Source organism: Amphiprion ocellaris, chromosome 5 (assembly GCF_022539595.1).
Source record: "Amphiprion ocellaris isolate individual 3 ecotype Okinawa chromosome 5, ASM2253959v1, whole genome shotgun sequence".
Taxonomy (NCBI): domain Eukaryota; kingdom Metazoa; phylum Chordata; class Actinopteri; family Pomacentridae; genus Amphiprion; species Amphiprion ocellaris.
Genome location: NC_072770.1, coordinates 31,804,111 through 31,816,136, shown reverse-complemented (window position 1 = coordinate 31,816,136; position 12,026 = coordinate 31,804,111). Strand labels below are relative to the sequence as shown.

General features: G+C 40.8%; 1 protein-coding gene across 1 annotated transcript; it reads left to right on the top strand.

The window, feature by feature from the left end:
- Window positions 1-226: 226 nt before the first annotated feature.
- wnt2ba (wingless-type MMTV integration site family, member 2Ba) lies at window positions 227-11,714 on the top strand. The gene is made up of 5 exons (XM_023276168.3): window positions 227-880; window positions 4,007-4,227; window positions 5,449-5,726; window positions 6,712-6,976; window positions 10,119-11,714. The coding sequence occupies exons 1-5, from the start codon at window positions 702-704 to the stop codon at window positions 10,346-10,348; spliced, it is 1,173 nt and encodes a 390-aa protein (XP_023131936.3). The 5' UTR covers window positions 227-701; the 3' UTR covers window positions 10,349-11,714.
- The last annotated feature ends 312 nt before the right edge of the window (window positions 11,715-12,026 follow it).

Below are 12,026 nucleotides of genomic sequence, written 5' to 3'. Positions count from 1 at the left end.
TTCAAAAGTGGCAAAAAAAAAAAATGGATTCCTTGATTTGGAACCAACAGCCATCACAGGCAGGGACTGATTTCAAGCACAGTCTCCTTCTTTACTGTCTGTAGGTCTGCATACCGTTGTCTGTAGTTTTCTAACAAAGGGGTTTGGCTGTGGGGAGCGGGGAGCGGGGAGGGGGTCGCAGACAGCTGACGCACCGGAGCGGAGCGCAGCGCCGCGCGTTTCGGTGCGCATCTTCATTTTCGTCTGTTGGAGGAAAGGTGAGCGCAGCGTCTGTGCCATCCTCAGAGACACTCCTTCCACTGGACTGATTTAAGCGGCTCTATCGTTAGTATTATCAATATTATTATTGCCGTTGTTATTATTTTTTTTTGTTTTATCAATTTTGGATCTTGTAGTTTGCAACTTCCCGCAGCTTTAGCGATCTTCAGTTCGGAGCGCAACAGTGGAGGAGGAAAGGGTGAATTTCTGCCCGATTGAGTCAATCTGGGACGAAGAACTCACTCATGTCACTCATTAAGTGCAGATTCCAAAGCCAGTGAAGATTATGGATGTCCTTAGAGAGACTCTGCACCGCGTTATGACAGCAGATGGAGTTTAAAGGCACTTTTTCCTCCATGTGAAGTTTCTTTTCGTTACCCGATGATGGACGGCGGACAGTCGTCAAGGACTCTCACACCTGATTGTGCAGCCTTTGCCAACACATGAATGGAAGAAGCATGTTGTGTCTGATGCAATCTCGGGGCTTCTCAGACAGCAGTAGGGCGATGGGGATGAGAAATGGGGCAAAAAGCCACCATCACTCCAAACCCGTCTCCAAACTGTACTTCAGCTTTATTTTGCTCCTGCTCATTTTCACACCCAGAGTGGATTCGTCGTGGTGGTGAGTGAGATCTTTGAAGAGCTTTTGTTGATGTTTTGTTCAAGTTGATCACAAACAATTAACTATAACAGCTATAACATGTCAAATATTAATGCAACTTTTCGGAAAGTTATGGTGCATGCAAACACAGAATCAACATTTTACAACTAAAACATTGCTATAAACTCGTTTACAGTAACTTAAATGTTCATTTGTATCTGAATTGTTGTGTTGCACCTTTTCTTCTACATATTTACTTCACAGGATTCTTTTCCTGGAGTAAAGATGGAAAATTATCCTGTGAAAAATATATAGACTACACAACCTGTCCCGTCTTATTTCAGTAATTCCCCAACACCCCTAAAATAGGATAACCACGAAAGATTAGAACACTTTCATCTTCTTTACCTCTGTGTGGGAATTTTCTGAATGTGCATTGATGTAAAATTTTTTTCAAACATCAATACAAAGTGAAATGTTAAGCACAGCAAAGTGTGTCACAAGTTTATGAAGATTAATGGTGTTGGGGGGGATCTCCCCTATCCATCCATCTTGCCCAGAGTAAGTGGCAGGTGCAGGCGTTGGTGCATGAATAAATGCCCCTTGATGATTTCTCTTGAGGTTTTAAAGGCTCAGATGAGAAGAAAAAGAAAAAAAAAACATGCCTCCCCCAGTCCCTCTCACCTGGAATAGCTGTTTCAGGTCCCACTTAACAGAATATGCATTTGATGTGCACTTAATGTTTAACTAACTGAGGTGAAGTGCTTCTGTGTTTTCTGCCTTTATGTCAGAATTATTGCCCAGCACCCCGTAACAGTTAGTTACACATGGATTTAGATTGAAAATGCAGCCTTTGTAAATAATATAATGAATCCTGATTTCCCAAGAGAATCTATTTGCCGTTGTATAATCCCGTTGTTATCTTATGCAAATGTATTATCAATAGACTGTGATTAAACTGTTGAGATATTCCAGAGAAAAGGACATAAACAGGAGAAGCTTGGAAGCTGTGTGATTAATACTTATTTCAACCTGGTTTGCATTGTTTGGGCCCATTTTTAACCACTGCGATCATTTAGATGGGTGCCATGTGTCTTGCTGCACAAGACCCACTTCTCTGGCTCCCTCTAAGTGTGTGTCCTCTTGGAGACAGTCAGGGGTCTTTTGGCACAGCCGGTATGTACACCACACAATAAACACAAGTACTGCTCCTGTTCTGCTTTACTGCTCAGGCAGATAGTCGCAGTTAGAACGGGACTGGGAAAGCCATAACAGGAGTGGAAACTGCCTGCTATGTCTGTTTCTGTCTCGGTGGCCGGGCGACACAAATGTGGCTGCGATTAGGGACTATAATGATATCCGGATGGAGAGTAGAGCGTGCAGGCTTAGAGAGGGAGGCAGAAGAAGAAGGAGGGGGGGAATGTGCCATCATATGGTTGATCTGTGAGGCTGGGAGGCCTGACTTGTACTGTAGATGACTGTCTTCATGTCCTGTTGATAGGAGGCCCCCCCAGTGTCACAATGCCACCAGCATGTGATCCACCTTCTTAAGAGTTGCTACAAAGTTAGGGATTATGGCTGGAAAAAAAAGCAGGAAGCAAAGGCTTTTCACTGAACGTGTGGAATTTAATAATCTCTTCAACATCCTGAATATCTGCTTCTGAAGTAGACAATGGGTATGAATGTGAGGACAAAAGGAACACTATGGGGAATCCAATCAATAATCTTGACTAAACTAAAAAGGTAATATTTTGGGGAACCAATTTGCTTATTATATATTAATTCTTAGAAAAATGAGTATCATGAATGTTAGATAAGAAGCCTGCTACTACACTTGTGATCATACGCTAAACATAAAATTAGCAGCTCGCTCACTTGGTACACTTATCACATCTCTCTGTACAGGCTTCGTAGGGCAAATTTTAAACCCTCTGCAAAATGGCAAATTTACATTTTTGCACTTCGATGCAAGTATATAGCATTTTCATTACGTTGGAGAACTTGTGACAGACAGAAACTCAAACAACAGACGTCAATATATCCTTACTTCTTACTCTACGTTATCCATAATACAACTCCAAAGATTTTGCTTCACCCTCCATATCAGGTAAATCACTGTGAAGCTCTGGTTTGTGAGACTTTCTGTTAGACGTGTAGCCTTTGAAGCTACCATAGACTGTATGTAAAGAGATGAACATAGTGGCTGTGACGCCCCCTGCTGGTTTGCGGCCATCCATTCTGAAGTCTCAAGTTTGGAACCTGGCTGTCACTGTTTTGACAAGAACTCAAGGACACTACACATGGCAATACAGTAGTCAGCCTGAAACACTCCTACTACTTTATCATCCATTTTCATCTAAATGGGTCCATAATTTACAAAGGGAACATCATTCTGTATTAAAAAGGTCTTAAAACTAGTGATTGAGACCATGAACTTTTTTACAGAGGTAACAGATCCAAGGAGAATTAGAGTCATTTTCTCAAACTTCTGTGCAATCTGACTTTTTTTCTTTTCAACCAGAGGAGTCGCCCCCTGCTGGCTGTTAGAAGAATGCAGGTTCCCTTAGGTTAGCATCCTTTTTCACACTCGGAGGCTGCATCCATATTTTCTGTTTTATGAGCTAGACCTGATGTTTTGGTTGTACGTACATACAACATAAACTTCAGCAGTGAGGCAGGCTAGGCACTTTATTGCATGGGTAGCACTCCATTACTGTCCTTATGCTCTGTGTAACTAAGCTTCAAGCTTCTTTCTCTGTTGCTTGTATCATTTCTACTGTGAAGCTATGAAACAAGAATAGAAACAACCAGTATTTCTTTTATGATGGGTCGGTCCCCACCCTCTCCTAAAGCTGCTACAACACTGGAGAACCTCACAATGTTGTGTGTCAGTCTGATTGAAGGAGGCAGATGAATTTGTGATTGTATTTGAATGAGTGTCATCCACACAGAAAAGAATTCAAAGCTAAATCAATTTAGCGGTAACTCTATCCACAGATATTTTTTTTTGTCAGCTCTCCATCAGAGCCACAGTAGACATAGTACTTTTATTAGCCGAGGAGGTAGATGAATAAACTGAACTTCACATGTGAAATCGGCTTCCCTTCAACTGATCACCGACACCGTCTGCTGGATCTGTGTCTGCAGGTACATTGGAGCGCTGGGTGCTCGGGTGATATGTGACAACATTCCTGGCCTCGTGAACAAGCAGCGGCAGCTCTGCCAGCAGCATCCGGACCTGATGCAGTCCATCAGTGAGGGAGCCAAAGAGTGGATCAGAGAGTGCCAGCATCAGTTCAGACACCATCGCTGGAACTGCAGCACCCTGGACCGAGACCACACTGTGTTTGGCAGGGTGATGCTGCGAAGTGAGTCTGCACATGCGCCGCCAGTGGGGGTTTCTGTCTGTGTGGTTCTTTGCGCGACAGTGGTTGTTTATGTCACTGACACTCGAGTTAATCATCCTCGTAAATGTCTCCTCTGTTACCAGATAAGCAGAGAATTAATAGGTGTCTTATTAAATCAGCTTTACCCTGGAATACAAACAGAAATAGAAAGTGTTCTTCTCCGGAATGAGGCAAGATTGGGAAAGTGGATGTTCTCTGAAAACAAGTAGCAGATTGAGAGATCCACACTGGTGATGTATAAACAGTAATAGGAGATGTAAATATTTGGGTAGATGTTTCTGGCAGCCAGACAAAGCTTTACTCCCTGACATATCGCCTGTGTTCTGCTTCATTGCGTGAGCAGGAATGAGAGCAGGAGGAGGGTGGGACAGCCAGACCAAATAACCCCCAAAATCTCCTCTCGTCTGAAATGAAAACACAGCTCAGTGACTGAGAAAGCTGCCATCTGTGCAAATTAAAAGGTGAAAGGAGAGTAGGCTGGACTGTGATGTTATAGCTGACATGCTGCTACCTCTGTCTGGACCATCCACCATAAATGGACTGATTTCGGTGCTCCTGCTGTCAGGAACATACTGGAATAGGTTGCTTTACCCAACAGTAATACTGTGAACTTGGGTATTAGAAGATCAGCTCAAACCTTAGTTGAGTTATGGTATTCAGAAAACATTCACAATGCTGTCACATATAAAACAAGAAAAGTACTCAGAGAACGTAGTACTCCACCAAGGCTGCTCAGTCGTTGTATGATTTCCGACGGATAAGTCCCGATAAGTCCACAGCGGTGGATTTATAGTAGGATCTCAATCATGTGATCGTCAGCAGGCAGCTGACGTAGTGTTCACTTGTTGCCATAGTTACAGTGACACTAATACAGAAATCTTTAACAAATCCGTGGATCCAGACTATAATTCACATCACTGCCAAAATCTAATCACTTGGTCCTTGTGTCATTTCTGACCTTCCCTGAAAATTTCATCCAAATCTGTTAGTCCGTTTTTCAGTAATGTTGCGAACAGACAGATGGACAGACAGACAGACCGCCAAACATACGCCGATCGTCGCATAACTCTGCAGCATTCCTTGGCGGAGTTTGTAATATAATGTAATATATGTTTCTTGTCCAACAACGATTCATTATTTTCTGATATATAATCGCAGCACCTATTTTTCTCGTCCACCCAGGCAGCCGAGAGGCAGCGTTTGTGTACGCCATCTCTTCAGCAGGAGTGGTCTACGCCATTACCAGAGCCTGCAGTCAGGGGGAACTTAAGATCTGCAACTGCGACAGTAACAAGCGTGGGCAAGCAAGCGACGACAAGGGCAACTTTGACTGGGGCGGTTGCAGCGACAACATCAACTACGGCATAAAATTTGCCAAAGCTTTCGTAGACGCTCGGGAGAAGATGGTGAAAGATGCTCGAGCCCTGATGAACCTGCACAACAACCGCTGTGGTCGAATGGTGAGCAGCAACAGTTCTGATAATAATATTTGAGCTTTAGCACCACTGTGGTACAGTCAAATGACAGTATTTAAGATAGGTGTTAATCTGCCTCCTGTAAGAAAAAATAAACAAATTGTAGCCCTAGTCCGCTGTACAGTCATGTTTAAATACAGAAAATGCTAAGAGTAGTGCGGCAATTTTAGGTTTCCACTTTGAAATTCAAAATTATGAAATGTACATCAATTTATTAGTGTTACCTCTCTTTATTAGTAACTACCATCAATTAATTTTATATCAAAGATAATTATATTTCTTATAGGCTTTGATGATATTATAGTACATCCTGGAAGACTTGTTTTTTCTAATCAATGCCACAATTAGTGATGCAGCTACGGATTATAGCTGTAATGGTTAATCAATCTTCTGATTATTATGCAATTAATTGTTTAATCATTTGATTTTTAAAACATTTGAAAACACTGAAAAGCCTCAACAGAATTTATTAAAACTTAATTTAAACATTTTGCATCAGAGTTATTTAACTGGCAATGAAGTCAAGGTAAGTAAAAGAAGGAAATTTTACTATTTGAGAAGCTGGAATAATCTAATGTTTGGCTTTTCTGCTTGAAAAATGGTTTAGACAATTAATCGTTAAGGTTATTGCTGATTAGATTTTGATTGACTAGTCAGTTTATCAGCTAAATATTCTGGTTTCAGTCTCACTGACTGACTTTCCAGGAGCTTTACCGTCTTACAACCAATATATTGATATGAATAATGCAATCTACAACTGACTTGATGACACAACAAAATGGGAATACAGAACAATAGGGTAGAAGGTGCTTTCATCAGTAAATTTAGCTTAAAGTCTCTGGAGTAACACAAATTAAGATCCAGTCAGAGTGATGAACATTCAGCTAACAACTGCTCTTGCAGGAACCTACATCATGCCATGGGCAACATCACAGGCTTAACACCTTGTCACCTCTGACCTCTGCTCCAGGCAGTGAAGCGCTTTATGAAGCTGGAGTGCAAGTGTCACGGGGTCAGCGGCTCCTGTTCTCTGAGAACCTGTTGGCTGGCTATGTCGGACTTCAGGAGGACCGGAGACTACCTACGCAAGAAGTACAACACCGCCATCGAGGTGACCATGAACCAGGATGGGACAGGCTTTATGGTGGCTGACAAGGATTTCAAGGGAAGCACCAAGAATGAGTTAGTTTACGTCGAGAACTCTCCAGATTACTGTCTCATGGACCGAGCAGCAGGTTAGTAGATGACTAGAGAATTAGGTTTTGCCAGTATAATTGAGAAAAGAAAATTAAACTTACAAATTCTTAGAAACAGTGACAATTTGTATCCATAGTTAAGATGCATGTAGATAAACAGGGCCACGTAATAATTCAAAAAACCACAACACACTGTGTGCTCATGGCTAAGTGGTTACACCACATACATAACAACATTTTCTTGTGCATGTCTCTTGGTTACTGGCAATGCTTACACTGTTGTTCAAAAGTTTGGGGTCACCCAGACAATTTCATGTTTTCCATGAAAACTCAGACTTTTATTCTTGTGCTAACATAACTGCACAAGGGTTTTCTAATCATCAATTATCCTTTCAACACCATTAGCTAACACAATGTAGCATTAGAACACAGGAGTGATGGTTGCTGGAAATGTTCCTCTGTACCTCTATGTAGATATTCCATGAAAAATCAGCCATTTCCAGCTAGAATAGTCATTTACCACATTAACAATGTCTAGACTGTATTTCTGATTAATTTAATGTAATCTTTATTGAAAAAAAAAAAAAAACGGCTTTTCTTTCAAAAACAAAGACATTTCTAAGTGACCCCAAACTTTTAAATGGTAGTGTAAGTTTTTTAATGTTTTTGGCTGAAACACAATGATACATATGTATATATACCAGTTTTGATTATGTTGCACATATCGTACACATAACACATATCATGAACAAATAGGTTTCTTTGAAGGAAATTGTTTAATGATCCCAGTAGGTACTGAGCGGAACACTTTACATCTGAAATATCAACTTATCAGTGCACTCTGTTGAAAAAAAACTTTGCCATGACTTCATTGTTCTAAATTGCTTACTTAACTGACTGCAGCCTTGATACATTGTCAGTAAGCTGCGTTTAATTTGAGGCCCTTAAATACCGAAAGACTAAGCAAATAAACTCAGCAATGATCTCATGATGTCCTCTGTAAAGAGACAGTGGCACCATTATCTCTTGAAAAAAAAACAAAACAAAACATGTACGATACATTCAATATTTCATAACGAAAACATGACATGAAAACATCAAAAATCTACATTCAGAAAGCCAGTGAAGTACTTTAAAGCTTGTAGTAAATAACTAAATGATACTTTAAGTGAAACATTGCTGTAACACATTTTCCATAAAGACATATGAGTATATTGTTATGAGACAAGATAAACAGATGGTTGACCCTTTGCTAGTTTGACAAAAAACTATGAGAATCCAAGACTCGTCCACTGAAGGCTTGCATTCCTTCACAGCTTAAAGTTCAGTGATTTGACCTTTAACATCTCCTTTAATTCCTAATGTTTGCTTTACCTTGTTAGGCTCTGGCTGCTCTCCTCCAATCCAGCCCCTTCAGTAGAGCATGAAGAAGCTCCCTACCTCACTGTTAATAGGTTAGGCCAGACAGCATGTGCATGGGACATGATGGTACTAACTTCACAGATTCCTCCAATCCTCCCTGCAGTTAGCTTGGTTGCACCTTGACAACTGAAGGGTAATGAAGGTGTGTTCACTCAAAGGAAATGCTGACTTGCCTTGTTAAAAGGTGATCTTAAAAGAAGCCCATGACCCTCCTCACCACTAATCTCCATTGTGTAGGAATTCACAGCCTAGGGATACATGCAGGCTTATTTTTCAAATCCTTCCTTTGGTCAGTATTAAGCTCCACTCCCGAGAGCCTGAGGGGAATATCTCCTCTTATCCTTTTCTCTTTACTTCGGGATGCACTGTTATTAGACCTGGCATCTGATCTTAGGCTTAGATTTTACACCTGAGTACATGTACACAGTAGTGTTTGGGTCTGAGGCTGTTCTGTCTGTCTGGAAGCCTAAACCCTGCTGGAAAGTGTGGGAAAAGTGATGTTTCGTTTCAGTTTTCAGCATCAACATATCCAATGCTGTTCAGAGATAGTCAACTGCCAGCATTAGCTGCTATTGACATCGACGTCATTGCTGGAGATTTTCCAAAATGAAACTGAGCTGATATGTAACCAGGCAGTGATTTTGTTTGGAAAGAAAACCAAAATGCTAGAAAAAAATAAAGCATTGAACTGTTAGAACAACTGTAAATGTAGATCTGATAATGTGGCTTGGGGAAATGTCAGTGGCTCAATATGTTCAGAGAGCATGAATATTTGCATCAGATTGCATCGTAATTCACAGATGACATACATTTCAATTCAGAGCACAAATATCTGCATCATGGTAGCACTAGAAACCTAAGCCAAAAGCCAAGTCACCTGCATTTCATCCTCTGGGTACCATGAATGGAACCAACCAAGCACAGACCAGCATTACCTTTTCTAGAGGTACGCTGCTAGCATGGCAGCTGTTTTGCAATTAATTTGTACTAATTAAGACCCAATAAGCAGTTATAGAAATGATTATAATTTGACAAAACATTCTATTGACACAATAAAGACATTAACAAACTCATTCTGTTTTCATCAGATGCATTTGTCTCAGGACTTGACCACAAGTACAGGGGTATTCAATCCTTCGCTAAGCATAAAACAATCTCAGAACACAAAAAAAATGCAAAAACATAATTAAAACTCTATCAACACCATGACAAACCAACATGTGCGAATATCACCCTAACCCTAAAGCCACATTGGCCAATCACAAGCCTGAAAAAAGCTATACCTGGTCTGGGCAGACTACCACCCATGGCTCACTGAGGGTAATTTAACTTTACATATGCATAGATGTATAAAAAGTCCTCTTAAGAAGGTTAGCACCGGTGTTACTTTAGATACGTCCCCCATCGCACAAAATATCTCAGTTTTTCTGGTCCACATGTCAACACTGCAAACAAAAGGTGCTTTCCAAAATTTCTATGTTCAGTGACTTAAAACTGTCTGAGCATGTATGAAAGGGCAAACCACACTGAAAAAGCTATATTTTAAATAATATCCATGTCCATGTATTGGCTGGTTAAAGGCGTTGGATGCACAAGACTTACTTCTAGCAACAAACTGTTAGTTCAGCAGGAAGATCAATGTTTCCTTTACCTCAAGTCCTCCATAAAGATCCTGACCAGCATTTAGGAAAAAGGAGCAAGATAAACGTTCTTACACCAAAACTGCAGCCGTATTACTCTTTATTTTGTCTCTTGACAGGCTACCTGGGCACGGCGGGCCGAGTGTGCAACAAGTCTTCCAGAGGCACGGACGGCTGTGAAGTCATGTGCTGCGGACGAGGCTACGACACCATGCGAGTCAAACGTGTCACCAAGTGTGAGTGCAAGTTCAAGTGGTGCTGCGCTGTGGAGTGCAAAGACTGTGAGGACGTGGTGGACGTTCACACCTGCAAGCCTCACAAGCGACCCGATTGGCAGGACATAACCTAAGCAAGGAGACTCGACCAAACACAGGCGCCACTGACTAATTAACCTGAAAGCGCCAATGACTACCTTTTAGTTGGGATCTTGTAACTTTAATACCTCTGGCTTTCGATGCTTTGATACTTCCTGAGGCAGAAACTTCACAAACCTTTGTTGAATGATGGTAAACTGGAAATTAGGCCCAGTTACTGATCATGTGCTGCTTTAAGAACAATTTCTTGAAACTTTGATACAGAAATGTCTGAATATTATATTCTGTTGTAAATGCAGATGTATGACCTAATGCCTGCTTGTTTTACAGTATGTAAAGACTGTGTAAACATAAGACATGAGAGAGATGAGCATAATAATAGTAATATTTAGTCTGAAGTGAGAGAGAGAGAAAAGAAAATAATGAAGAGATCTTTTGAAATCTTGTTAAAACACTGACATTGTATCATTTTAAATGATTTCAAGTCATTGTATGGTACTGCAACAAATCACTTAGAATATAAACACACAGTTGCTGCTAATTAGTGTAACTGTCAAACTTACAAAGAAGTCAGAGGGCACTTATGACAAGCTCTTTCTTAATTACAGGCCAGATATTCACACTGTGAACCCGAAGGAACCACAAACAAGAAAGCAAACTAGGACTTGAAGTTAAATTGCAGTCTAGTTGCTGTAAAATGAGATCTTGGTAGATTGTTGAAAGAAAAAGGACACATGGACAGAAAAAAAGGAAGCTTTATATGAACTTTGGACTGTTGTCTGAAGAAGTCTTGTACAGTATGCTGCGTATTTGACTGTAATAGATCTAACACATTCTGGTTGTGTTGCGTCATGGAAAACCTTCTTGTTTCTACCTCTGGTTATTTGTCTTTGCTTCCATTTTTTTCCTCGATACCTTCACGAAACTGTCATAGGCCATGTGCAGACAGCACTGCAATAAAAACAACACGACCGCCAAGCCATTTCAAGTAGGCATTGATTGCAAAATAACGTAAAAAAATTTGAAGTCGGCTCAACTTTCGCCACCAAACAGTACAGTGTCATCCAAGTAGGCACTGCGTAGGCCAATCAAATACACAAAACTGCACATTTGACAACCATCATAGGATAAATGTATTTTTGAGATGATGACTTTCCAAAGTTGTAAATTCCTGTGTCGTAACGTTTCAAAGTATGAAGGCAGTCAGTACAAATGATTGAAACCGGCTGTCCTGGTACCTCACTAGAACCTTAAACAACCCCGTCCCGACCACTAACAAGCCCCTTTGCAATTTTTAAAGTGGGGCTATTTTTATCTGAACATTATAGTTATTATCATGAAATACAGTGTCACAGAGCATTTGTTTGCTGCAACATTTAAATACATTCTACCTGAACCAGTCTCCAGTTTGATGGGTTTTATCTTCAGGCTGCAAATGCATCTGTTCTCATTGCTTTTTCCTCATTACAAAAGGCCAAAGCAGCATGTTTCTTTTGTCATCATATTGTGACAGGACACTTTTATAATGCAGTCTTATGCAACTGTGCTCTCAGTCCTGTGTGCACATATTCCCTGGTTCTGGCTCTGGAAGTATTTCATGAAGCTGGGCCAAGACTTGCAAAAAGAGCAGCGAAGTAGCTATAGACCTCAAATTTGACTTCCTAACATCTGGTAACGCAGCCAGACATCATGCGAGGCCATTGGAGACACAAC